Source organism: Tenrec ecaudatus, chromosome 11, assembly GCF_050624435.1.
Source record: "Tenrec ecaudatus isolate mTenEca1 chromosome 11, mTenEca1.hap1, whole genome shotgun sequence".
NCBI lineage: Eukaryota > Metazoa > Chordata > Mammalia > Afrosoricida > Tenrecidae > Tenrec > Tenrec ecaudatus.
The window spans coordinates 46,271,568-46,295,596 of NC_134540.1; the positions used below are offsets into that span (position 1 = coordinate 46,271,568).

The 24,029-nt window shown below is 50.0% G+C and overlaps 1 protein-coding gene across 2 annotated transcripts in view; it reads left to right on the top strand.

The window, feature by feature from the left end:
- Window positions 1–3,029: 3,029 nt before the first annotated feature.
- CNMD (chondromodulin) overlaps window positions 3,030–24,029 on the top strand; it is a 30,099-nt gene continuing 9,099 nt past the window's right edge. For both annotated transcript variants that reach the window (XM_075563626.1, XM_075563627.1), the window contains exons 1-4: window positions 3,030–3,101; window positions 3,523–3,663; window positions 10,468–10,608; window positions 21,640–21,753. In XM_075563626.1, the coding sequence (XP_075419741.1) occupies window positions 3,030–3,101; window positions 3,523–3,663; window positions 10,468–10,608; window positions 21,640–21,753 (468 nt within the window). The remainder of the gene's footprint in view (window positions 3,102–3,522; window positions 3,664–10,467; window positions 10,609–21,639; window positions 21,754–24,029) is intronic.

The following is a 24,029-nucleotide window of genomic DNA, read 5'->3' on the forward strand; positions in this document are numbered from 1 at the left end:
GTGCAGAACCATTTAAGTTAAGAATCTAACACCTTATTATTTGATATCCCACTTGATCCATTTAAATTTTGTTCTAGTTTTCAATATTTCCTGCTTTCTTTTCATTTGAGAATTTGCTCTGGTTTATTTTGTTATTATTGCTGATGGTTGCTGGGGTTTTTTTGGTGTGGTTTCCAGTATATGTATGAGATCCGGGATAGGTAAATCTATAGAGACAGTAACTGGATTAATGGCTTATGGGAGGTATAGAAGGGGGAGGTTGGCGGGAAATGGGAGCTCATGGCCATGTGTCCAAGAAGGGGGAAAATGTTCTAGAACTGATTGTAGTGATAATTGTACAACTCTTCTTAATATGACTGGACTATTGAAGTGTATGATGTGTGAATTATATGTTAATAAAGCTTTTTAAAAAGCATATATCTTGGAGGAGGACTTGATGCAAAGGGCTTAAGTGGAGAGCAAATGCTTTGAAAATGATTAGGGCAAAGAATGTACAGATGTGCTTTATCACAATCCATACATTTATATAATTGTTTGTTTGGAGGTTTGTTTCTCTTAGAATTTTTATTTATGTATTTTTTGAGGCTCTTTCATTGAGTACACAGGTATTTATTATGGCTATGTCAATTGACTCTTCAATCATTATTTAATGTCCTCCATTTCTCTTATGCTGGATTTTTCCTTAAAATCTATGTTATCTGAAATTAATATTGCCACTTCCACTTGTTGAACTCCATTTGCTTGACATTTTTTCTGTCCTTTGATTTTTAGTCTCTTTGTGTCTGTGCTGCGTCTCTGTAGACAGCATCTTGATGGATCCTTTTTTCTTATCCCCAGTGCTGCTTACTGTCTCTTGATTGGTGCATTTAATCCATTTTCAGTCAGTGTAATTATTTATATGGGTGAATTTATTCCTGTCATTCTGCTGTCTGTTTTTAGTAGTGCTGCTGGCTTCTTTGTTCCACCTAATTTTCTATGCTTGGTTCATTTTATTTGTGGGTTTTCTTATCATCTCTCTCATTGCTGCTGTTTTAGTTTTTACTACAGCTTTGCGATTTTCTTCTTTTTTATTTTGAGGTTTATTAATTTTCTTTGAGATTACCCTGTAATTTATTAATTTCTCCCCAATTTTAAAACAGTCTGTTCTATTTCAAAATCTACTTGACTACTTTTGGAAGTTCTGTAACTATATTTTCATTCCCTCTTTTTGCTGTGTAATAACCATCATTCGCAAATGGAAGCCTCTGGCTCCCTATTTTCTGTCTTGTGGATTTGGTGGCAGCTGAGTGCTTAACCACTGCACCACAGGGGCTCCTTCTTCAATAGCTAGGCTCATGCAATTGTGGTGGCTGCAAAGTCCAGGTTCATAGGTCAGGCAATAGGGTGGAGGCTTCTATTGGCTCCAGGATTGTGGGGTCTGACAAGTCCAAACCCTGTAAGTCAGATACATCAGGAAAGACTCACCAGGTCAGAATCTGGCATGTTTACAAGCCCAGATGGATAAATCAAGTGATGAGAAGAGTGTGGAACCAAGAGAGAAAGAGGAAAACAAAGCCAGGTCTGCCCTGGATTGGCTGAAGGCAGGCCATACCCTCAGGAACTCCCTTTTCAACTGGTTGGCTGCTTGCTTTACATGATATTGCATTACATTGCATTGCATTATACAAGATCCACTAATCTAGTGTTTGGGAACGATGGCTCAGTCAAAGAGGACCGTACAATGAATCATCGCAGTACAGAATGCCCACGCCCCAAGGGTGCACAGTGGACACCTTCCTTCCGCCCGTCTTCCTAAGCCCTGCAGTTCTCAGAGCCATCTGTGTTTTCCAGAAGCCAGGTGTTTCTATTCAAATGGAAGCACTTAGACACATCTCACTGTTTTAAAATTGGGAAGAATTTTCTACACTTGGCTTTTTCCATTTAAAATATCTTAAGGAGTGTTCCATATCAGTCAGGTTTTGTTTTGTTTTTACCAAAGAGCCTCATTCTTTTAAAGGCTGCCAAGATTCCACTAAGAGGGCGTACCATAAATTATTTAATCAGGTCTCCACTGTGGCTAGTGAGGATGTTGCCAATCAGTCCTTGGTTCTGACAAATTGCAGCTGGGAGTAAACTTGTGCAGTAGTTAAGTATTCAGCTGCTAAAAACATCCCACCAGGTGCTCCTTGGGAGAAAGAGGTGGCACTCTGCTTCTCAAACCAAACTCAAGCCATGGAGTCAACGACAGCTCATCGAGACCTGACAGGACAGGGTACAACTGGCCCTGTGAGTTTCTGAGACCAGAAGGGTTTACAAGGGTAGAAAGCCCTAGCTTTCTCCCAAGGAGCCAAAGGTAGTTTTCCATGCAGACCTTGATTAGCAGCCCAGCTGGGAACCACTCTGCTAAGAAGGCTCCTCCGTGAAGACTGGGGCCTTGGATACTAGAGAGACTCTGTATAGTTCAGCATACAGCTCTCTATAGGCTGGCTGTGAACCTGAAGCCACTGGACAGACACAACAACAAAGGGGGCCTTCGAAGGTGGCGTGACCCTGGTAAAATTTGGTCAGGTTGCCCCGTCCTTCCGAGAAACCCTACTCTCCTGCCTGTTACACCACCGCCCAACACACATACCAAGACTCTGGAGGAAATGCCTCCGACCAGGTGTCAATAGCAAATGCCCTCTGAAATTCTGAGAGCCTTGGATGAAGGAAAGAGCCCAGGGAATTTTCTGGCGAGCCAGGCCCCGCCCCACCCATCAGGAGTGCCAGGACAGCATTTGGAGCCCAGCACACCTGAGCGAGCAAGGAATCCTGGCCTGGAATGCGAAGGCCCAGCTAATCGTGCTGCCGGGGGAGGGAGGGGGGAGGTGAGGCGCTAGAGGGGGTGGGGACCTTCGGGTTGGCCCGGGAGGGACGGTGTCCGGTGTGTGTGTGTGTGCGTGAGTGCGTGCGTGGGTACCAGGCGTTGAAATGCCCGCCCCGTCGGGGCAGCAGGACAGAGCCCAGGGCGCGCGCTGAGCCTCCAGGGTCTGGCTCTCCCAGTCGCAGCCATGGCGCAGAACTCGGACAAAGTGCCCATCGCCCTGGTGGGGCCTGACGACGTGGAGTTTTGCAGCCCCCCGGTGAGTACAGCAGCCCCCCCCCTTAGTCCCCAAGCAGGGCCAGGTTGCTTGCCGGTCTGGATCGGTGGGGCGGGGGGGTTGAGGTGGGGGGGGGTGTGTGTGTGTGTGTAATTGGTACCAGCTAAGAGGTCTTGATGGCGAAGGTGGGGGGTGCGCCAAATTGTGGGCTCCCCTGTGTTGGCGGCGTTGGACGAGGGGGCTCGCGATCCACAGACGGATGCAGAGGGGGACGGTCCCGAGGGGCGCCGTGTGGCTGGCCGGGGGTGCAGCACGGGGGGGGGGGGTGTCGCACGGCCACGTCTGAGTCCCAGGGACCTGGGAGGGAGGAGGAGGAGCGCTGAGCAAAGGGGTGCCCTTGATTCCGCGCGGTGCTGGCGGCGTGGACGCCACCCTAGACCCTGGCCTCTCCGCTGGCCCGCAGGTGTACGCCCCGGCGACCGCGAAGCCCGCTGGCCCCGCGCGGCTGCTCCAGGCCGGCGCCGTGGTCCTCATTTCCGGGGCCGTGCTGCTGCTCTGTGGGACCATCGGTGCCTTCTACTTCTGGAAGGGGAGTGACAACCACGTAAGTCCCTCCCGAGGGGGCGCGGGGCCGGGAGGCGCACAGGCTGGTGCGTGCCCGCGGTCTCCCCAGGATCTCCCCCAGGCTGAGCCCCGTCGCTCCCCAGACGATTCTCCTGCCCCACCCCCCATCGTGGCACCTCGACGTGTCCTCTCCGGGGGAACCCTCATCCTCCACCCTGCTGCCCCCCACCCCTCTCCCCCGCTTTCTGAGCTTAGCAACTTTGAACCCAAGCCGGCAGGATTTTAAATGATGGTGTGAAAGTCTAACCCCCAACCAAACCCATTGTCCTGGAGTCATTCCCACTCAAAGGCACAACCCTTTAGGAACAGAGGGATGTCAGCCTCTTAGCCTTTCCAAGGCTGATATCTCTTTGGAAGCAGGTTGCCACTGCCGCACCCAGGACCTTTCGGGTAGCAGCTCAGCGCTTCACCGTTAGTGCCAGGAGGCTCCATCAAAACAAACCCACCACTGCCATTAGTGACTCGATAGGACAGAGGAGAATTGCCCCTGTGAGGCCACAAATCTTTGCACAAGCAGACAGCCCCGCCTTGCTCCTTCCTAGCACAAGGGGGGGATTCGAACTGGTAAGGTTGCACTTGGCGGCTCACTGCCTAACCCACGACTCCACCAGGCTCCTTAGTCAGAATATCACATAGCGGGAAGTGCATCTCGGTTTTCAAAGGCCCTTCCGGCCTAGGAAAGCCCGGAAGCATAGGAACCTGGGACGCAGACCCCACATCTCACCCTCCTCCTTCCCCACCCCTCGAAGCTCCTGGGAGTTTCTGAGAAGGTAACTCGTTACTGGGTACAAAGCTTCATCTGTCTTCCACGGAGCTGCTGGTGGTTCTGAATCGCTGACCTTGTGGTTAGCCCCATGCGGAACCACTAGCCGCCAGGACAAAGCTAGTGGAAGAAGAATCAAATTCCGATAAACAAGCTCACTGCCTTCCCGTCGATTCCGACTCATAGCGACTCTATAGGACAGAGTAGAACTGTTAAGTCTTTTATTTAAAGTAGTTTGTTTTTCATAACCTCACTGACCTATAACTCACCTATCATACAATTAAATGGTTCAGTCACATTCGTAAGGGTGGTGCAACCGTCACCATCATCAATTCCAGACCATGACTCTTCGCTGGGGTCCTGAGCCTTGACTTTCTCTCCAGGAGTGTCTGGGAATTTCCCACCACACAACCGCCAGGGCTCCTTGCAGAATATTAAGACGCAGCAATTCAAGAGGAATCTCTTTCCAGGAGATTTTGTCTCATGTTTTAATGTCCTGTGACCACTCCATCAAAGCTCCCTTCTTTTCTGCTGCGGTTTTTTTTTTTTTAAGTCCACCATCCTTAAAGGTGGAAAATGGCCTTTAAAACACGTCTGGCCTGATCGCATGCGATTCAGTGGTCAGTGTTTCGCTAACTGCTGCCCTTTCTCTGCATGTAACGATCGGTAAAGCCCCGGGGGCTCTCAGGGAGGAGGGAAGCGGTGTCCGACTTCACTGGGCCAGATTCCAGTGTGTTCTCTAAAGACTTGGCATTTTGTTCACCTAGGTAATGGGGGACATTGTCTCCTGATGACCATGTGCCAGGCTGGGTATAAGCTTCTTTCTACGAGTGGAAAATAATTCCATCTCCCGAGTGCACACAAAGGGCTGTTTCTTAATCACTATCCTCATAGGATCTGTTCTCTGCTGCTTCCCTCACCCCTCCCACCACGAAACGCAAAGCCTGAGTGAATTCCAGTGCATAGAGAAAATGGTGCCGAAAGCAATTCAACCATTTTACACATCACATCTTTCGCAGTCACTGCATAATTTGTATTTTTAACTCAAATGCCTAATGTAGATAAGCATGCCACTTAGCTGAGTCTGGTTGAGAGACTCTATCAAATTTGCAAGCATTGATTTGTAAGATGGGGATTGCTCAGTAGTTTGTGTATATTTGAAAAATGCCTTAATGTATTTGTGTTTTAAATATAGAAGCTGGGCCAGATGCTCATATCTGAAACCCGCCGATCTGAACACGATCTGCATCTCTGTTAACAGTGGCGTTGAGATTGCCATCCTTTGGGAACTCTGGTGGTATTGGAACGTAAATGCTATCTTTTGATGATAAAGCCGGCGGGATAGGCCATTTGAGGGACAAAAATAGCTGTGCCTTTTGGGAGGAGCTAAGGATTTTGATCACAAATATATCAAAATGAATGTCATTTGGCATTTCATTACTCAAGACACACAGAAGGAGCTGACAGGCTTTTAGAAGGCGAGGCTGACCCTTCACTCGGGTTACCTTATTGTACGCGACTGCAAGCTGGTTGGTGACTTGGTTCAAAGGAGCAGAATTAGAGTCCAAGGATGCCGAGGAATGGAGAATCACATTTTATTGCCGACAATCAGAGTTACTGCTCTTTTCGAAACTCGCAGAAGCAGGAAGAAAACTATGGTCATTTCCCCCCACCTGGCCCCACCCACAAATCTCTGAGGTGGATCCACAATATCCAAGTCTGGGAAACAGCACAAAGCACCACCGAGAGTAGATTTGGCACCATCTATGCATAGCCTGCTTTTCCTGAATCCAAATCTAAATCACGCAAATAAAACCTAATCAAAAGAGGTACATCTCCGTCAAACAGGAAGCTATTCCCCAACCAAAGGGGTTATCCACGCCGGGGGTGGGGGGAAATTCTTTTTCTGCGCCTCTGCTACCTAGACTGGCTCCTGGAAGAGAACCAGCAGTGATTCACCTGCTTTCCCCCTCAGATGGGCCATTCCCCCACAGGTTCACTTGGAAGACAATGAAGCATCGGTATGCTAATAATCGGGCGAAATTGACTGGGCTCCAAGATGAGGCCGCTTCTCATCCATATTACTGTGGATGGAACAAGGCATTGAAATATGGGGAGTCCCATCGAGATGAAAGAGCAGACAATCCTTGCCCTGTGGGCCGAGGGGAGGGGGGTTGTTGCCTGCAGCGTTTCTTCTCCGACGGGACTTACTAGACCTGTCTTTCCAAACACTGTAATTAATCATAGAGAACCGGGCTTTATTAAACACGCATTAGCAAATACCCGAGGTTGGAAAAGGCACCACACTGAGCAGCATTTTGGCAAATAGCAACTTCATTGCGCTTGGCTAGAAATAGCCTCAGGTGCCAACGGTAGATAATGTGATTGCCACTCCACGAGGCCAGCCTCCTCCTGAGCTCTGGAAGCCAGTGCTTCAGCAGTCACTGCAGATGGGCCACCCATTGCTTCAGAGGGGCGCAAACCTCTCACTGCTGCCCCCTGCAGATGGGGCACTGATGTCTAAGATGGGCTAATGGTGCCTTACAGAGCATGCAATCTCTAGCGAGGGATCCTTTGCCTTGGGGGGTGCAGGGGGAGGGAGGTAGCTCCTGGATGGTACAAATAGGCAACACACTCATGTCTTAACAGTGAGGTTGGAGGTTCCAATACACCCAGAGATGCCTCATAAGAAAAGCCTGGCTATCTCCTTCTAAAAAAAAAAAATCAGCCGCTAAAAACCCTTTGGAGCACAGTTCTACTCCAACACACGTGGAGTTGCCACGAGTCAGTCGGTTTGCTGGCACCTGGTAGTGGTTCGCTGGGGAAGGAGGTGGCGAGGGGTGAGGGTGGAGGAAGTGTCTTTAGAATTACAGCCCCGTTTTCTGGAGTTACAGCTTCTGGTCCTAAAAACATGGGAAGAATTCAGAAAGCATTCATTTCTTCGATATATCACTACCTTACTGATGAATGCTTGTGTAAGATGCTTCACAGATAAGAGGCTTAGGAGGTGCAGGGATGGCCAGCCATGGGAGTACTGGCTGCTCAGCCAGCCGGGACACCGCACCAAACCTGCTTCTCTTCTCAGCCTTACCTATAGAATCGTGGAGAACACTGGCTCAGCCCAAGGAAATGGGGTTTCCAAGCTTCTTCATAAGGACCACCTGAGGTGGGAGACAGATTGGTCTGCTCTGCTCTGCTCTGCTCCAGCTCCACCATTTCAGACCTTCTAGAAGGGGCTCTGGTGGCCAGCCCAGCTTGGGGGGCCAGGAGTTGCAGGACTTGGGAGTTCTCCGAGGAGAGGAGGGGAGTGGAGGAGTGAGAGATGGCTGAGAGGGAAAACCAGCTACTGCCCGGCTCCTTGGAGCCCTAGTGGCATAGTTATTACCTGATTGGCCGTGGATCACAAGATCTGCAGTTACAAACCACCAGTGATTCCTGAGGAGAAAGGGCGCTTTTTACTTCCGCAACGAGTTCGCATCTCAGACACTCACACGGCCAGTTCTAGCCCGGCCTGGAGGTCTCAGTGAGCCGGCTGACTCCTGGCCCTCCGTGCATGTCAGAGCAGAACTGTGACCCATAGGGACTGCAATGGCTGGTTATTTGGAGGTACATGTTCAGGGCCTTCCCACCCCCCGCCACCCGTGCCTCTGGGCAGACTCAAAACTTCAACCTTTGGGTTAACTCTTTGCCCCATCTAGGATTATAGGATGCCAATAAAAAGATGCCCAAAATAGCAGAAATAGGATCTGACATGGGGCTTCAAAGAGTTCATGGGAAATGGAATTGAAAGTTATATAGGGAAGAGGAGAAAAGATATGACCATTTCCATATATCATCTATAAAAAGGTTTTCTAATAAGCTCACTGCCTTCGGGTCAATTCGAACTCAGAGCAATCCTATAGGGCAGCGTAAAAATATTTAATTGGTTTTAAAAGGAGTAAAACACATTTTTACCTGCATGATCAAAATAAATAAATAAATACAACTTACTGCCATTTATTGATGCTCAATTTTTCTCCCTCAGAGGGACTAGTGGTTTGAACTCCTGACCACCAAGGCCCCTCTTTCTACAAATTGGGACTTGGTAACTCCAGACACTTTCCCCACTGTTTGAAGGCAGCTGGCATTCTTCAGGACAAGAGAGGAAAACCAGGAGGGAATTGAATCTGGGCTATTTACAGCCCCGATCTACTGACCTGTCCTTAGGGGGCCACTGTCTCTCACCCACTCTTGTGGCTCCCCGCTGACAGATCTGCATGCCACAAAGCTCGGGGTGGGGAAGAAAGAAAAGATACCCCACCCCCCACACACATACGCAGAAAGATATACTTGGGAAGCATCCTGTCCTCTAGCCTTCTGCCCTTTTCAGGAGCATCATGCAAATCTGTTTTGTTTTTTATCCTAAAAGAATATCTAATCTTGGAGAATCCCTGAGTATCATCTGATTTAATGATCAACTCAGAATAAAGAGAAAATTTAAAGGGGTCCAAATCATTGTTTCCCAACACAAACTAACTCGGAAATCCGGCACATCAAGCACTGTGAGGGGCAATGAGAAGGCAACCTCCCGGGCCCTCCTGCTCTTTCTTACCTTCACCTCCAGGGCACCGAGGGGCACCTAAAAGCTCTGGGGACCCCAATAAACATGGGGCCCTGTGAGATCGGACATCTTCACTGTCTTCTGCAGGCAACTGCCTGGAGCAGTGCCAGTGAGCGGTCTCCCGTGCCCCTTCCACGGGGCTGAGCCCCTGCCACACAGTTCATTCTGGCAATGTCCCCGTCCTGTCATTAAAATGAGACTCTCCTCCATTGAGCTGAAACAGATGTGCAGGTGACCTTGCTCTCTACAAGTGCTGCTATCGGGCTTGTTCTTTGGACATGGCTTCAGGAGAGACAGTCCCCGGAGCAGGTGGTCACGCTCCTTAAAGTGGAGGAGCAGCAAAGAAAGGAAGGCCTTGCGGAGCTAGATTGGCACCGTGGCTGCAGCAGCGGGCTCACACACATTGTGAAGATGGCGCGAGGCCGGGCAGGGCTGTGGTCTGTGGACCTGAACAGCGCCAGGAGGCCTATCCGTGCCGGCTGCCTCCTTCCTGCAGGCCGCTCGCCACAAGGACAAATCCTCCTCCAACAAAGGCGCTTTATCTAGCAACGTGGCGGCTCCCCCGCTGCTGAGCCCAATTAAGCCCTAGAAAAGGAAGACCACTGCCCAAGGCCTCCCATCAGCAGGCCCAAACCACACCCACCACCATCAAGGAGATTCTGCCTCACAGTGGCCCCATAGGACAGCAGAGGGATCCCTGTGGGTTTCTGAGAGTTCAACTCTATAGGAGCAGAAAGCCTCATCTTCCACCCTCTGAGGAGCTGGTGAGTTAGAACTGCTGGCCTTGTGGTGAGCAGGCTGATGTGAAACCCTTTACGCCACCAGGGCTCCTTCGTCACCACCAGCCTCTCACAAAATGAAATTAAATAGCAAGGGCCATCCAGTTTATTCCAACTCATGGTAAGCCCACGTGGATGCCAGGGAAGAGCTGCACTCCATTGGGTTTTCAGCAGCTTTGGCCTTTGGGAGGTAGATTGTCAGGTCTTTTCTGACGTACTCCTAGGGGGATTCAAACCACTAACCTTTTGGTTCGTAGCTACACTTAACTGTTTACATGACTCCGGGACTCCATTCCCAGCCTAGAGCTTATGATTTGATGAGTCCAGGATACGGAAATCCAGACATCGCTAAAAATTCTACCCAGAAACTTCTAAGGTGCAACCAGGCTTGTGAATCACTAAGCTACGCTAGATTGTTTCAGGGAGCACCAAAGGTTCTACTTTTAAGGTCTTCTTATTAATCACTATAAAATGACTAGTGTGTGGATGAAGTCATGGTGTATGAATGTGTAACTACTAAGGACGCTTCAGTGTCTCTCTGGAAAATATGGCCCCTGCCTCCCATGCTGCAGACCTTAGAGATGAGGCCAGCACTGCTCGCAAAGGAAAGCGCCACTAACTAACGCTTCCGTTCCCTTCCAGATTTACAACGTCCATTACAGCATGAGCATCAATGGGAAATTACAAGACGGGTCAATGGAAATAGATGCTGAGAACAACTTGGAGACCTTTAAAATGGGAAGTGGCGCTGAAGAAGCAATTGAAGTTAATGACTTCCAGAACGTAAGTCTATTTCATGCATTTGGAGAGTTTAACCAGGCAAGCCTGGGGGACTTCTCTACGTCAGAGAGGAGCAGCTTTCTCCTGGAGCTACAAGCTGGGAATGGGCTTCCTGCAGCCGATTCATGTCTAGCGCGGCCGCTTTCCCTTTACAGTTCCAAAAGAAAAGGAGCAACCCCTTGGCAGAATGAGTGCAACTCTGCTTTTTCCTAATGTTGCGAATAACAAAACACACAAACACACACACACAAAGTCACACTGTGTGGACCCCTAGCGACCCTATAGGACAGGGTAGAACTACTCCTGTGGGATTCCCCAAAGGGCTTTGCGAATCTCAGGCCAACGTGTAAGCACTAGGCCGCCAGGGCCGCAGGTGCTGCGAATACAGGGCGCACCCGCCCCGGGGCTGGGCTGCCGCTTGCGAGGTCCTCGTGGAGGACTTGGGGAGCGGGGACATCTACCGACCGAATCATGCCAACCACAGGTGGGTGCATTGGCATCCTTTGCTGGATTCTTGTGATTTCCTCTCTCGTGCAGCTCAGAGAAATGCCCTAATGTTTTGAGACCATATGCTTTCTGCCTGTGAGAGCGAAACCATTTGAGTCGACTGTGGAAGGGGCACAGATGATTGGATTGCTTTTGTTTTTCTTTCTCAAAACCCCCAAATTCCATTTACAGCCCTTTTGAGACTTTCACTTCAGTAGCAGAGGCCCATGGGCGTGCACCGTCACGTGCTGACACCAGCCCACAGGCGGATTGGACAATCAGCATGCATGGGCTCCAACAGGGCAACCCCTGGGAATCGGGGTGGAACCGGGCTCCAGCACAGTCCCCAGGGCTGCTCTTTCAGATCTGCAGGCCCGTCTGCCACAGAGCCCATGGCTGGGCTTGACCGTCCAACCCGGTGATTCTCCACCTTCCTCAGGCTGCAGCCCTTTCATGATTCCTCACATTGTAGTGACCCCTGAAACATAACATTATTTTCGTTGCTACTTCATCACTGTAGTTTTGCTACTGTTATGAATTGGGCGACCCCTGTGAAAGGGTCGGTCGACACCCAAAGGGGTCGAGACCCACAGGTTGAGAAGCGCTGCTTTAACCAGTTAGCAGCCAAGTGTGCTAACCATTTGCTCTTCCAAGGAACTCCTTGTTAGGCCACAGAAGTATCTTATTTTCTCTTGTGTTCTAAGATCAGGAAGAGGCATAATCATCTGTCCCTGTGTTAACTCTGTAGATGAAGGAGGGGGGACTTTATATGAGGTGCCTGAAAATCCTATCTTGCCTCAGGAGTTGATTGACCCATCTCCCTCTAGCTCAGTAGTTCTCCACCTTCCTCATGCCGGGACCCTTTAATACAGGTCCTCATGTTGTGGTGACCCCCAAACCATAACATTATTTTCGTTGCTACTTCATCACTGTAACTTTGCTACTGTTATGAATCAGGCAACCCCTGTGAAAGGGTCATTCGACCCTCAAAGGGGCTGTGACCCACAGGTTGAGACCCGCTGCTCTAGCTGATGGAGAAAACTAGGGATGCCTGGCATTTGAATGGAAGGACTTCTCCTCTTGGTACGAAGACAACGTTCCCGTGAATACTAGCTGATAGGTACTAGCATTAGAGCCTGAATTTCTCAGTCCGTGTCCCTTAGCTGATGAAGACGCCCTGCTGCACGCACGCACTCCAGCCAGGGCTCTGTGAGGGCCCTGGTCAGTGCACAGGACAATTGCTCCAGCCCTCTTAAAGGCTTTTACTGCAAAATCCAGGAGAGCACATAATCCGTTTTACCTTTGTACTGTTCAATATAAACTCATAAAAGGTGATTCACCTCCACAGACCTCATTCAATACAGGACAAAATGGAATACTTCTGACATGCCGCAGAATCAAGATATGGAAAGGGAGTAATAAAGATTAAAAAAATCATCTAAGAGGTTCATGTACCAGGAATATACAGTTCAAATATTTTAATCCCAGGCCTATATTTCTGTTTTATAATCCTTTGGTTCTTTCTAATAATGGTATTGATTGTGCTTTGTTCTCAGAGGTCAGCAGGGCCACAAATATTTTATAAACTGATCGATTCTCTTTGATAGCTTCCACATTTCTCTAAGTCAGAACTGGAGAGTAGAACATTTTTTTTGATGGATAGAACCTGTTATGGGTTTAAGCAAGTCTGGGCCTTTGAAAACGCATGACTCCGTCACTATGGTACTTGTGCTATGACTTGCTCCCGTTTTAAAATCACCGAATTCAAGAGGCATTTGTGGGAGCCTACTGTGTGCAGGGGCGTTGCTAAGCACGGAGGATGCAAACAAGACTGACGCTGGTGCCCTGACCTCAAGCACCGGGAAGGCCAGGGATGATCACATGGGGCTGGGCTCAGGGTGGCCTGCGAAGCCTGCTTCAATAGGGGCTAAGCAGACTAGCCCAGAGGGTACAGAGGGAGGCACTCACTTCCTCTTAGAGGGTTGACAGTGACGTTTCAGAGGTGGCGACAGTTGAATCAGCTCTTGAAGAACATTGAGGATTTCAACTGGCAGGGACATGGAGGCAGGACATGGTAGGCCCAACGGAGAACAATGAGCGCAAGTGCACAGGCCTGGTGGGGAGTTCTTGGTAGACCACTACATGCATGCTTGTTTCCTACGGCTGGTGGAGCAACACTCAGGTGCCAGCCAAAAGGTTGGTGGTGGCTCATACTCATCTGGTGGCTTTACAGGATCGACACCTGTGATCTGTTCTCATAAAGATTACAACCAAGAACCCCCTCTGAGGCCGCACTGGCCCCTCTCTGCGTCGGAATCCCCACAGTGGCATTTGCCAACAATGAAACAGTGCTCTCAGTGGCAGATACCATTGGTCTCCATCTCTCTGAAGTCTTTCTTGTCTCTCCCAACCATTCCTTGGCTTGTAGATGCATCTTTACACAGCCACCCTTCCCTGTCTGTCCCTTCGCTTCTTTCATAAACAACACTCACCACTCAGATGGAATTACTCCAATGTGTCAACTGAGAGCACCTTCAAGAAACTTGTTTTCAAACAAGGCCATGTTCACGGACACTGGGGGGGGGGGTTAAGACTTCATCTTTTTTGGGGGACACCATCCAGAAGCATGGGGAAGAAGAGATGGGGGAGGGAGGCTCAAATTATGAAATGCTCTGGATTGCAAACCAATAGCCTCTTCCATTGACCCAAGACCTCCCCAAGATCTTAACAGAGTCCAGAGGAAAAAGGAACTTCTTGAGGGGGAATAGTGAGGCCCAGGCCCAAATGCGCTGCCCTTTGAGAAATTGAAACCCTGGGTCAGTTCCTGGTGTATATGTTACATTCAAGAGGACGCCAAGTTCAGAGGCATCCGTGCTGTTCGATGAAGCCAACCCTCTCAGCCGCACCAATTATCAGGGGCCATGGGGCAGGGTTTGACTCCTGGGTCAGAGGAGAAGCAGGCTCCACTGGCTTCCAATGGCTGCTTTTCCAGAAGTCCATGGCCAGGCCTATACTAGGGCTCCTCTGGGGAGATTCCAACCTCTGTTTCTGCTCAGCTGTTAACTAGCACGTGGCCCAGGCACTCCTTCTGGACCTTCATTCCTTCATAAAAACCCGGATTTGGAATGAAAAGAATCGATGGAAAGTGTTGACCGTGGATACTATTGACGGCTGCACAAAGGGAGAACCGTGATGAGTGTCACTGAATTGGGCACATAAAGATACGAAAATGGCAACCCTTGGTATGCGCCAGAGGGTCAAAGAGCGGCGCTCCTCAGGATGCAGTTCACCCGAAATGCCTTAAACATGTCTCTGCAATTGGGAGATGCCTGCAGGTCCGTTCTCCCAGTACTACCCTGGTGCAATAGTCACGGAGCCGCCTTACCAAAAAAGTCCATTCCAAACAGGGTGTGTAGGAGGGGTCTGCTGGGCGAATTCACTTCAAGGCGGACAAGCCCATTCTGACAGATAGAGAGACTAGTGGGGGACTCCCCAGGGGGTGTCCTCTTGTTCTCGCAGGACCCAGGATGGTCAGGAGGGCTTTTAGCATGAAATTTCAATCAGATGACCTCACTGTTGAGAAAAAGGGCGGAGGAGCTGTGTGGAGGAAATGTCTCCATCAGGACCGTGTACTTGCTCACTCGGCGAAGGCAGCAACCTTGCCTCACCCACCCTGCGGCTCTGCTCTTCCGCCTGCAGGCTTCTTTAGGTCCTGAAAGTCAAAGAACCTTCCCCAGGAACATGGTTGGAGGCCCCCGAGGATGCCCGAGAAGCCAGTTCATCGCGGTGGAAATGGAAGAGGGCAGAATTCTTCCCGGAAGAGTTAGAGAGAAGGAAATGCCCTTTCAGAAGTGTGTAGGTCATAGAAGGCGGCTGTGTGGAGAAACAGTAGTTTGGTCACTAAATGTGCCCATGGTTTTGTAACAATACTTCTTGAATTATCCTTGTACAAACTCACCACACACGAAAAAAGTTTTTTTCATTGGGGTGGGGGTGGGGTATAAACTGGTGCTCTATGTACAATTCTCTTAACCTTTTTAAATGTTTGACAATTCTCATTTTAAAATTGGAGGGGGAAAAAGGACAGCAAAACCTACTGAGTGGATAGGTAAGTCATTAATTTCAAAAATCAATATAATCCCCAAGCTATCCCACCAAGGAGGAACAACATGAAAGCCGTACAGAAGAGTGCACATCGCGACGCCGCGCTCAGTGTGATGGACCGGAGGGCACCGAAAAGTCAGACAGCTGCGTCGTAGTGGAGTCCCTCCAGGCTGCAGCCTCAGGTGCCACTGTCCCAGTGTGCGTTGGCAAATTAAATACCACGTCATTTTCCTCAACAGTGACCTGCTCTTGGTAAAATTTCCGACAGAACCAAGTACCATTTTCTCTCCATTTTCACAGTAATTGCATTCCTAAGAAAGTCATTTTTCAAATAAGAAAACAAATCTGGACTTGAGGTTGGGAGCTTCTTTGTCACAAAGAAAGCCCATTCCCTGGAGGCTGGGGAGACCGTTGCACTGGGGGAGGGGTCTGTTGGAATAGAGAGGCTCCCTGGTCTGAGAGCAGCAGTCCTGTGAGGGCTTTTTCTTTCATGACGTGAAAAGGAAAGGAGGCCAGACCAACCCGGTGCGGAGCAGCCACCGCAGGATGAGAAGGTCCCCTGGGCTTACCGCGGAGGGCAACCCCTTCTCGGGAGTGTGCGGGCTCAGGAGGGAGGGCAAGGCTTGAGATTGATGGGAATGAGAAGCTTAACCACAGCCTGGTGAACAAGCTCGTTGTTTCTGGATTGTTCAGTAGGAACGGCAATTCACTCAATCCCTGACAGGAAAAGAATGGGGCGATGGACGGGTGGTGTCTAGTCTTGCCACAGGCAAACCAGGGGCACCACGATCTGATCTCAGCCCTAGGGGCAGGTGGCTATTTACAGAAACTGGTTTTCCTGTCCTGATGTCCAGGAGGAGGAAGAGGCTTTCTGCTCCCATGAGCAGATACTGGCTCAGAGATGCACAGGGGCGGTTCTACTGGGTCCTGTAGGGTCACTAGGAATTGGCTTCTGCTCAATGGCAGCAGAGTGAGGTGTTTTGCACACAAGAGACAGTGGGGATTCATTTATCACGGCTCTTTTCCAGGATCAGAGAATCCAGACAAAATTTTAGAATGTCATATTACACAAGGATTACTGCCAGGTAGGCACTGGACTGCTAGCCTCAAGGTAGTAGTTCAAACCCAGCGGCTCCTCCAGGGGAGAAAGATCAGCTATCTGCCCCATAAACATTTGAAGCTTCGATGGAGCCTGGCTGTCAAAAGAGACAGTGTCTGGGGTCTGAAAGGCTTAAAGATAAACAAGCGGCCATCTAGCTGAGAAGCAACAAAGTCCACATGGAAGAAACACACCAGCCTGTGTGATCATGAGGTGTCGATGGGATCAGGTATCAGGCATCAAAGATCCAGAACAAAAAATCATATCGATGTGAATGAGGGGGGGGGGTGGAGAGTGGAGACCCACTCATCTGTGGACAATTGGACACACCCTATACAGCAGGGTCACAAGAAGAGTGAAGTATAGCACAGATGAAATATATAACTTTCCTCTAGTTCTTTAATGCTCCCCCTCCTCCCCACCACTGTCATGATCCCAAGTCTACCTTACAAATCTGGCTAGACCAGAGCATGTACACTGGTACAGATAAGATCTAGAAACGCAGGGACTCCAGAACAGATAAACCCCTCAGGACCAATAATGAGAGTAGTGATACCAGGAAGGTAAGGGGAAGGTGGGGGTGGGGAAGGAAGGGGGCCTGATCACAATGATCAACATATAACCAACCCCCTCCCAGGGGGACAGACAATAGAAAAGTGGGTGAAGGGAGGCAGTGGTCAATGTTAAGACATGAAAAACAAAATTTATCAATTATCAAGGGTTCAGAAGGGAGGGGAGAAAGAGGTAATATAAAGAGCTCAAGTAGAAAGAAAATGCTTTTAAAATGATGATGGCAACATATGTACAAAGGTGCTTGAAACAATGGATGGATGTGTGGACTGTGAGAAGAGCTGTAAGAGCCCCCAATAAAATGTTTAAAACAAAAAACTAAACTTAATAAAAAAAGATTTGTAGCTTCAGGAATTCTCTGAGATCTCTCTGAGTCAGCATCGACTTGATTGCAGTGCATCTGGTCATTTGACACATTAAAGCCATGCCAACAGATCATCACCTGTTTATATGTAAAACCGTGTCCAGTTCTAAGCCGATCAGGATAAGGTTTTATGCGGAACTCAGGACCCTTGGTTCTTTGGGATGACCCCAGGCGGGGGGGGAGCATTCTTGGTCTTGCCCAATAAAGGCCAAGTGCCTGCAGTGTGTGTGACAATAAATTCTCCCCCAAAGATTTCCAAAATGGCGCTTTGAGGCTGGACCCCATGCCCACCATGGAACTCAGGTTTAAGCCACAGAAATAAGAGGAAATACCAATGTGTCCGATAGAGTTGTGTTTAAAAACAAAAACTCGCTGCCATCAAGTCGCGTCTGACTCAGTGACCTGTAGGACAGGGTAGAACTGCCTCAGTGGGCTTCAGAGTCTGACTCTTCGCGGGAGCCATTTGTCGTTTCAGACTGCTGTCTTTGCTCTTAGTCGCCTAGTGCTTGGCCGTGCACCACCTGGGATCCTTGGGAGCTGTGCTACATAGGCTTCCTTTTGGGCTCCTCCTGGTGGACTCAAAGCGTCCACCCCTTCGGTTAGAAACAGTGCGCTAACCATGCGTCCTGCCCAGGGACTCCAGGAGACGCAGTGGTGCTTTTGATCAAAGAACATGGGATCGTTGGGATCTTCGCTTGTTGCCTTTGTTAGCAAATGTCTTCATTATCACCAGCTTCTGAGGCCTTGTTTGATTCTGAAAATGGTGGTTTGCTTGGCTCTCTGGTGATTTTCATTGCTTCTGTTCAGCCTCTTATTCTATCTGCTGTTTGATGTGAACGTGAAGCTAGCCATGGTGATGACTGGCTGTGAATGCCTTCCCGCAGGTTCTGTCCCCACAGGCTTCCTTCTCTTCTCTGCTGTGTCGACTCTCAGAACAGACTCAAGATTAGATTCGAGTTTGGGGCTGTGAATCCCTCATCAGAATCGTGGTGGTGGTGGTGGTTAGATGCCTCTCCCCCCCCCCCCCCCCGCCCCCATCTCATGGTCAGACAGTGAAGGTTTGAAGTTTAGGGGAATGTGGATCAGAGAGAAGCAGTCCCCTGGGTCTGCCTTCCTGAGTCCCCTCCTCACATTGCAGTAAAGTACAGTGGTGCGTCTGGGATAGCCCAGTTTGGAGCAGCGGCCCTCCAGGTCTAGTCCGCAGCCAGCTGGACCTGGGAACTGTTGCATAATGCAAATGCTGGAGTGTCTCAGAGTTGTGTTTTATGTGACAAGCCCTCCAGGAGATTCAGGAGTGCTACAATGGATAAGATACCCAGGTGCTAGCCGAAGGGCTGCAGGTGGGAGTCCATCTTGAAGTGCCTTGGAAGAAAGGCCTGGTGATCTTCTTTCAGAAAAGTGGCCACTGAAGACCCTCTGGAGCACAGCGCTCCTTTGACACACTGGGGTCACCATGAGTTCAATGTCTGTTGGTGGCCAGGTGGTCAGAGGTGCAAGGTCAGTTTGCCAATGCCTGCTTCAACAGCATGGGGCAGGCACTGGGCGGAAGATCAGCCACGGGCTCCAAAGGTTAGTTGTGTCATTTGAAAGCTCAGTAAGTCCCAGTAAGTTCTCCCTACCCTGGAGGTCTCCACCCAGGCTGTACATTATAAACACCTGGGGAGCTTTACAGATTACCAATACCTGGGCCCTCAAAAAAAGTCACTACCATCGAGTTGATGCCAACTCATAGTGACCCTACAGGACAGGTTAGAGCCACCCTGGTCAGTTTCCAAGACTGTACTCTGTATGGGAATAGACAGCCCTTTCTCTTGATAGGCAGCTGGTGGTTTCGAACTGCAGACCTTGCAGTTAGCACTCCAACAGGCCACCACTATGCCACCAGAGCGCCGGTGCTTAGGGCCCCCACCTCCAGCCCCCTCACACCAGGCCAATTAAATGGAGAAGAGCCCAGGCATCTGGGGTCTTAACATCGCAACAGGTGAGGTCGCAGGGAAGGGGGAAGAGCACTTCTGAGGTGAGTCTTGGGGTTTCAGGTCCACAGGAGGGAGGTCGGGGTATCACTCCTACTGGTGTTGAGAGGGAGAAGTGACGGGCGGGCTCTAGGTGCACGTGGTCACTTCGGACACAGGGAGCTTGAAGGAAAATGAGTTCTTCTTTCTCGGCTGCCCAGCCTGGTTCCACCTGCGATCACCTACAGAGTAACCTACAGAGTAACCCATATCCTCAGTGTCCCTTACACTGGGCTTCATCCTGCTGAGCCCTGAGTCAGGCCCCCCCACCCCCATCCCCAGCTCTGACGCCGGGACCAGCCGCTCTGCATCTTCCCAACAGCCCTCTGAACACTGCCAACGTTCGCCACTCTACTGGTGTCCTCATTATGGTTAAGAAAGTTTTTTTTGTAAAATTTTAATGTTGCTTCCCCATCCCTCCCCATTCTTTCCCTCTAACCATCGAAGTCTATTTCTTTTGCTATGAAAATATTTTTTCTTGACTTTTCCCCTTTGATAACAGTGGTCTCAGAATACAGTATGTGTCAATGTCATCGACCCACCTCACTGGGCACAGTATCTCCCAGCTTCATCCACACCTCGTGCTGTGACAGTCCACCCTTGTTCTGACGACCCACTGCGTGTCTGCCGCACAGGCTGGTCCTTTGCTCCAGGGGGGCGCGAGGGGGTCTCGGTCTTCTTGCTAGCATCAGGCGTGTGCGATAACACTGGTGCGCGTGTCTGGTTCTGCGTTGCTCCTTATGTCTTTGGGGAAGGTATGAACAGAGAGCTTGCTGGGTCTTATCAGTGTCGTCATTATCATGGATAGAATGTGTAGACCTCGGATACTCTTTTGGTCACACATGAATCCTGGCACTCACCTGCAGGGGGCAGTAAACACTCGCGGGGCAGAACCAGCTTTTACTCCGGATGCCCTCGTGGCTTTGAAGGCTAGCAGTTCTTATCTTCCTTGAGGTTGGAAGGGACAACTCTGTCTCACCGGAGACAAAGCCAAGGGATAGCTGAGGGCGACACATTCTATTCAATGAGAAGACAACATGACCCAGCAAGCTCGCTCTCTGTTCATATACACCCCAACCATGTAGATGGTTGGCCCTGCAAGACGGCTGCCCTGAGACAATCTCTTTAAACCTTAAGCCAAAAAATAATCCCTGAAGTCTTCTCGACACGAAACCGCAGTGCAGCTTCACCCATGCAGAGACGTTGTGCCCATCTTTCAAGAGGGAGCGACTGACATGGGCTCAAAGGACACAGCGTGTGAAAGACTGGTTGGGAAGCTGCCAGGGAGCAGTGAGGGGGTGCCAAGGAGGGAGACGCACTCACAAAGAAGAGAGACTGGCTGCGCGACTCCGGAGTGAGTCAGTGTCAGACTGCAGTGAAGGAAACGTGCCTGCGTGTATGTGTTCGCTATGTATATTCTCACAGTAATGGGTGATTAACCACTTTTAAAGTCAAGTTTAAAGGAGGCATTTCATCATATGGACTCTCAGGTCTGCTCAAATGCCCTTCTCCTGCCTGGTCTTCCCTGGGCACCAGAGCTAAAGCATCTATCTTTCCTAACCTCCTCGGCTTCCATTTCCTTCAACAGCACACGTTGTTGTTGTGCTGTCACTGAGCCAGCCCCGGCCACGGCAACCCCATACGCAACGCAGCAAGCCACTGTGATCCATGAGGCTCTTTTGCTTTGTGTGTGTGGAAATATCATCACCATCTTAATCATTTCTTCAGCCATAACTCGGTGACATTGGTTATATTTTCAAACTGTTCCACCACCAGTGACTTGAATTCACTCCCCACTAAGCTTCCCAATGAGCCTTTTGCGTGGAGTTGTCAGTTTGTTTCACTCAGATGAATGAAGGGTACAATGCTTGGGGAAGCCCACTGATTAATAGAAAACTATGCTTGGGTTCTAGCTGAGATCTAACAATGATCGCAGAGCAATTGTTTTGAGGGTTCAAGCCTCAATGGCTCCAGAAATTCTGGACCCCTTTGGGAATTTGAGGTTCTGTTCTGGATTTTCTCCATTTTGATTGAGATTCTGTTAGTGATCTCTATGGTTTTCCTAGATTGATTTTTCGGGACCCTCCGCTGAAAACGGTTCAGCGTCATAGCCACACCCAAGCTTCCACTGGCGAAGCATGAGCTGCCACTGACTAGGAGTCAACCCCGGGCACACGGACGACAAGAATTTTACCACCGAACACCCCTGCCCTCCCAGCACTTACCACTACCTTGACTGTATATCCTATCTACAGTAGTCTTTGTTACTGGCAAATAATGTTGAAATGTGCATTTCATGAGGGCAGGGAGCACTTCTGCGTGTTCATAAGTCACACCTGGGTCCGGGTGAAGGTGAAGAGAAGGCTGGATAACAGGATGGGTACCCATTTGCTCCGTAGGGCATCACGGGAATCCGTTTTGCTGGCGGGGAGAAGTGCTACATCAAAGCGCAGGTGAAGGCGCGCATTCCGCAGGTGGACACCATGACCAAGCAGAGCATCTCCTCCGAACTGGTGAGTACCGACCTGCCAAGGACTGCCAGGAGCTCTGGGAGACGCCGTGTGGACACACGCCCCCCCCCCCCCCGGTGTGGACACACGCCCCCCCCGCCCCCCCGCGGTGCTCGCACCAGAACCGCCATCTCCTCTGTCAAAGGAATGTAGGCTGTTTTAATCCTGGGGTTGCTGTCAGATGCCATCAAGGCCACTGGGCCTCCCGTTGCCTCCCTGTGGCAGAATGGAGCTGCCCCAGGGGGCTTTCAGGGAGTAGATCGCCAGGCCCTTTTCCCCGGAATGACTGGGGGGGGGGGGTCAGATCACCAAATGGTTTCCAGATCTGCTTGTCCACGTGAGTCTGCTCTGATCATGGCCTTGCTGGGGACCCTGTTCCTCAGGCGCTCTCCCCCTCAGGACGGCACACTGGATTCGCAGGGTGAGCTTCCAATGTCCCGCGGCCGTCTATCCCGACTGGCAGCAGCACTCTAGGCCCACAGGTTCCCAAGGTTACGCATCTTGATGAAAACCTACTGCCTCACCTTTCTTCCATGGAGAGGCTGGTGGGTCCAAACCAATGACCTTCTGGTTAGCAGATGAGCACTTTACCCACCGGAACCAGGGACACCTTTATCCTGGCCCTTGGCCTTCTCTTAGTGCAGCATGGCACTCCGTTCGTGGTAGGCACCCCTTAGGGACATTCTCCCCCAAAGTGGCCCAGGACTCGTTTTCTCTCTCCTCCCAGCAGGGCCTGCTTCCAGACCAGAGCAGACGCAGATCTAACCATAGGTTTGTCAACTGATTTTCTGTAATTTGGTATTGTTTGTCATTCCTGACTTTTTAAAAACAATACATTGTCATTGTAGAAAATTTAGCAACCACATCTAAGAATAGAGACAAAAATCACTGGCCATTGTGTAATTTACAGATAATGAACACTAATACTTAAAATATATTTAATAGAAGTATTTATTATCTATCCTTATATGAGCCAACCAGGATTTTAAGTCTTTTGATTTTTAAACATTTCGTTATCTTCTTTACCATTTCAAATTAACACGCTGGTACATAGTCTCATATTTAAAACTATCTACGCCTTGGTAGGTGGATTGCTTTTCTTGAGGTTCAGGTGTTTATGTTGTGCACAGTGGATGCTCGAAGGGACCCGACCACATTCAGACAGGAGGTTTGTGTGACTTAGAAGCGTGTTTGACTGAGAGCAACAGCCAACCCGGCGGAGTGCGCTGAACAAATAAGGGCAGGCTCTTCTCCGTGATGCTGCGGAGGCGGCGGCAGCTGCTGGCGTCGACTCTGTGGCCAGCATCTCTGGTTTGCTCGGCCTTTCCTTCCAGCTCCAAGCATACACCAGGCGTTCGGTAAGGACATCAGGGAGAGGCTGAGCAGCGCCAACTACAACTTCCTTAAGTCAGGAAAAGCCGAAGCTTCCTCAGCTCCCAACACCTGTCAGCCTGGACGCAGCTGGCAAGAAGCTGTCGTGCAGGTGCCCCTAGAGTCTGAGAAAGCAAGCGTCTTCTCTGAGCCCGGGCACACTGCTGCCTCAACAAAACCGAGATTGGGTTGCAAGGGACAGGATGTGGGGGAGGGGACAGGCTGGCAATTGCAAGTGTGTACTGCAAGATTTATTTCCCATTCCTAGCTTGTCAGCTGCATGCACAGATATATATGCGTATATGTGTGTATGCGTATATCTACATATATGCATTCTACCAAGCATTCCACTCTTCCCCACACTCTTAGATTATATTGGGGTAGATTTATGCACCACTCACTCTCATAAATGTTTCATCAGTTTTATGCACCTTTAAAAAGCTACTATCCCCAAAGCGCAGTCATTTCCTGGCTGGAGCCATTTCATTTAAGGTAAATAAGTGGATTATCTAAGCATCGGCTTCCACCGATAACTTTTCGTTGTTTTAATGCAGCCGTGCGCCGGAGGGGCGAGCACAAACGAAGGGCAGCGTTTAGCTAAATATAAAGAGAAAACGTTTCCATTTCGCCACCTGATTGTGAGTGCCTAAACACAGGAAAGGGACCACCTGGCAAAATGAACCCGTCTCCTGGGGTCGCCAAGCAGTCTCAGGGCTCACGGTGGGAGAGCCTGTCGGGGATGTCGTCCTGCCTTCGGGCTGGGGAAGGTGGGCACGGTTGGTGTTAAACTAGATGTTGAAATGAGAACCGCTCTGTGCTTCCCCGTTGTTGTGAGGAAGCCACGGAACAAAGGCCCCCAAGGATCTCCACTTCAAATGAAGGTCCCCCGCTCTCTGAGGACATGCCAA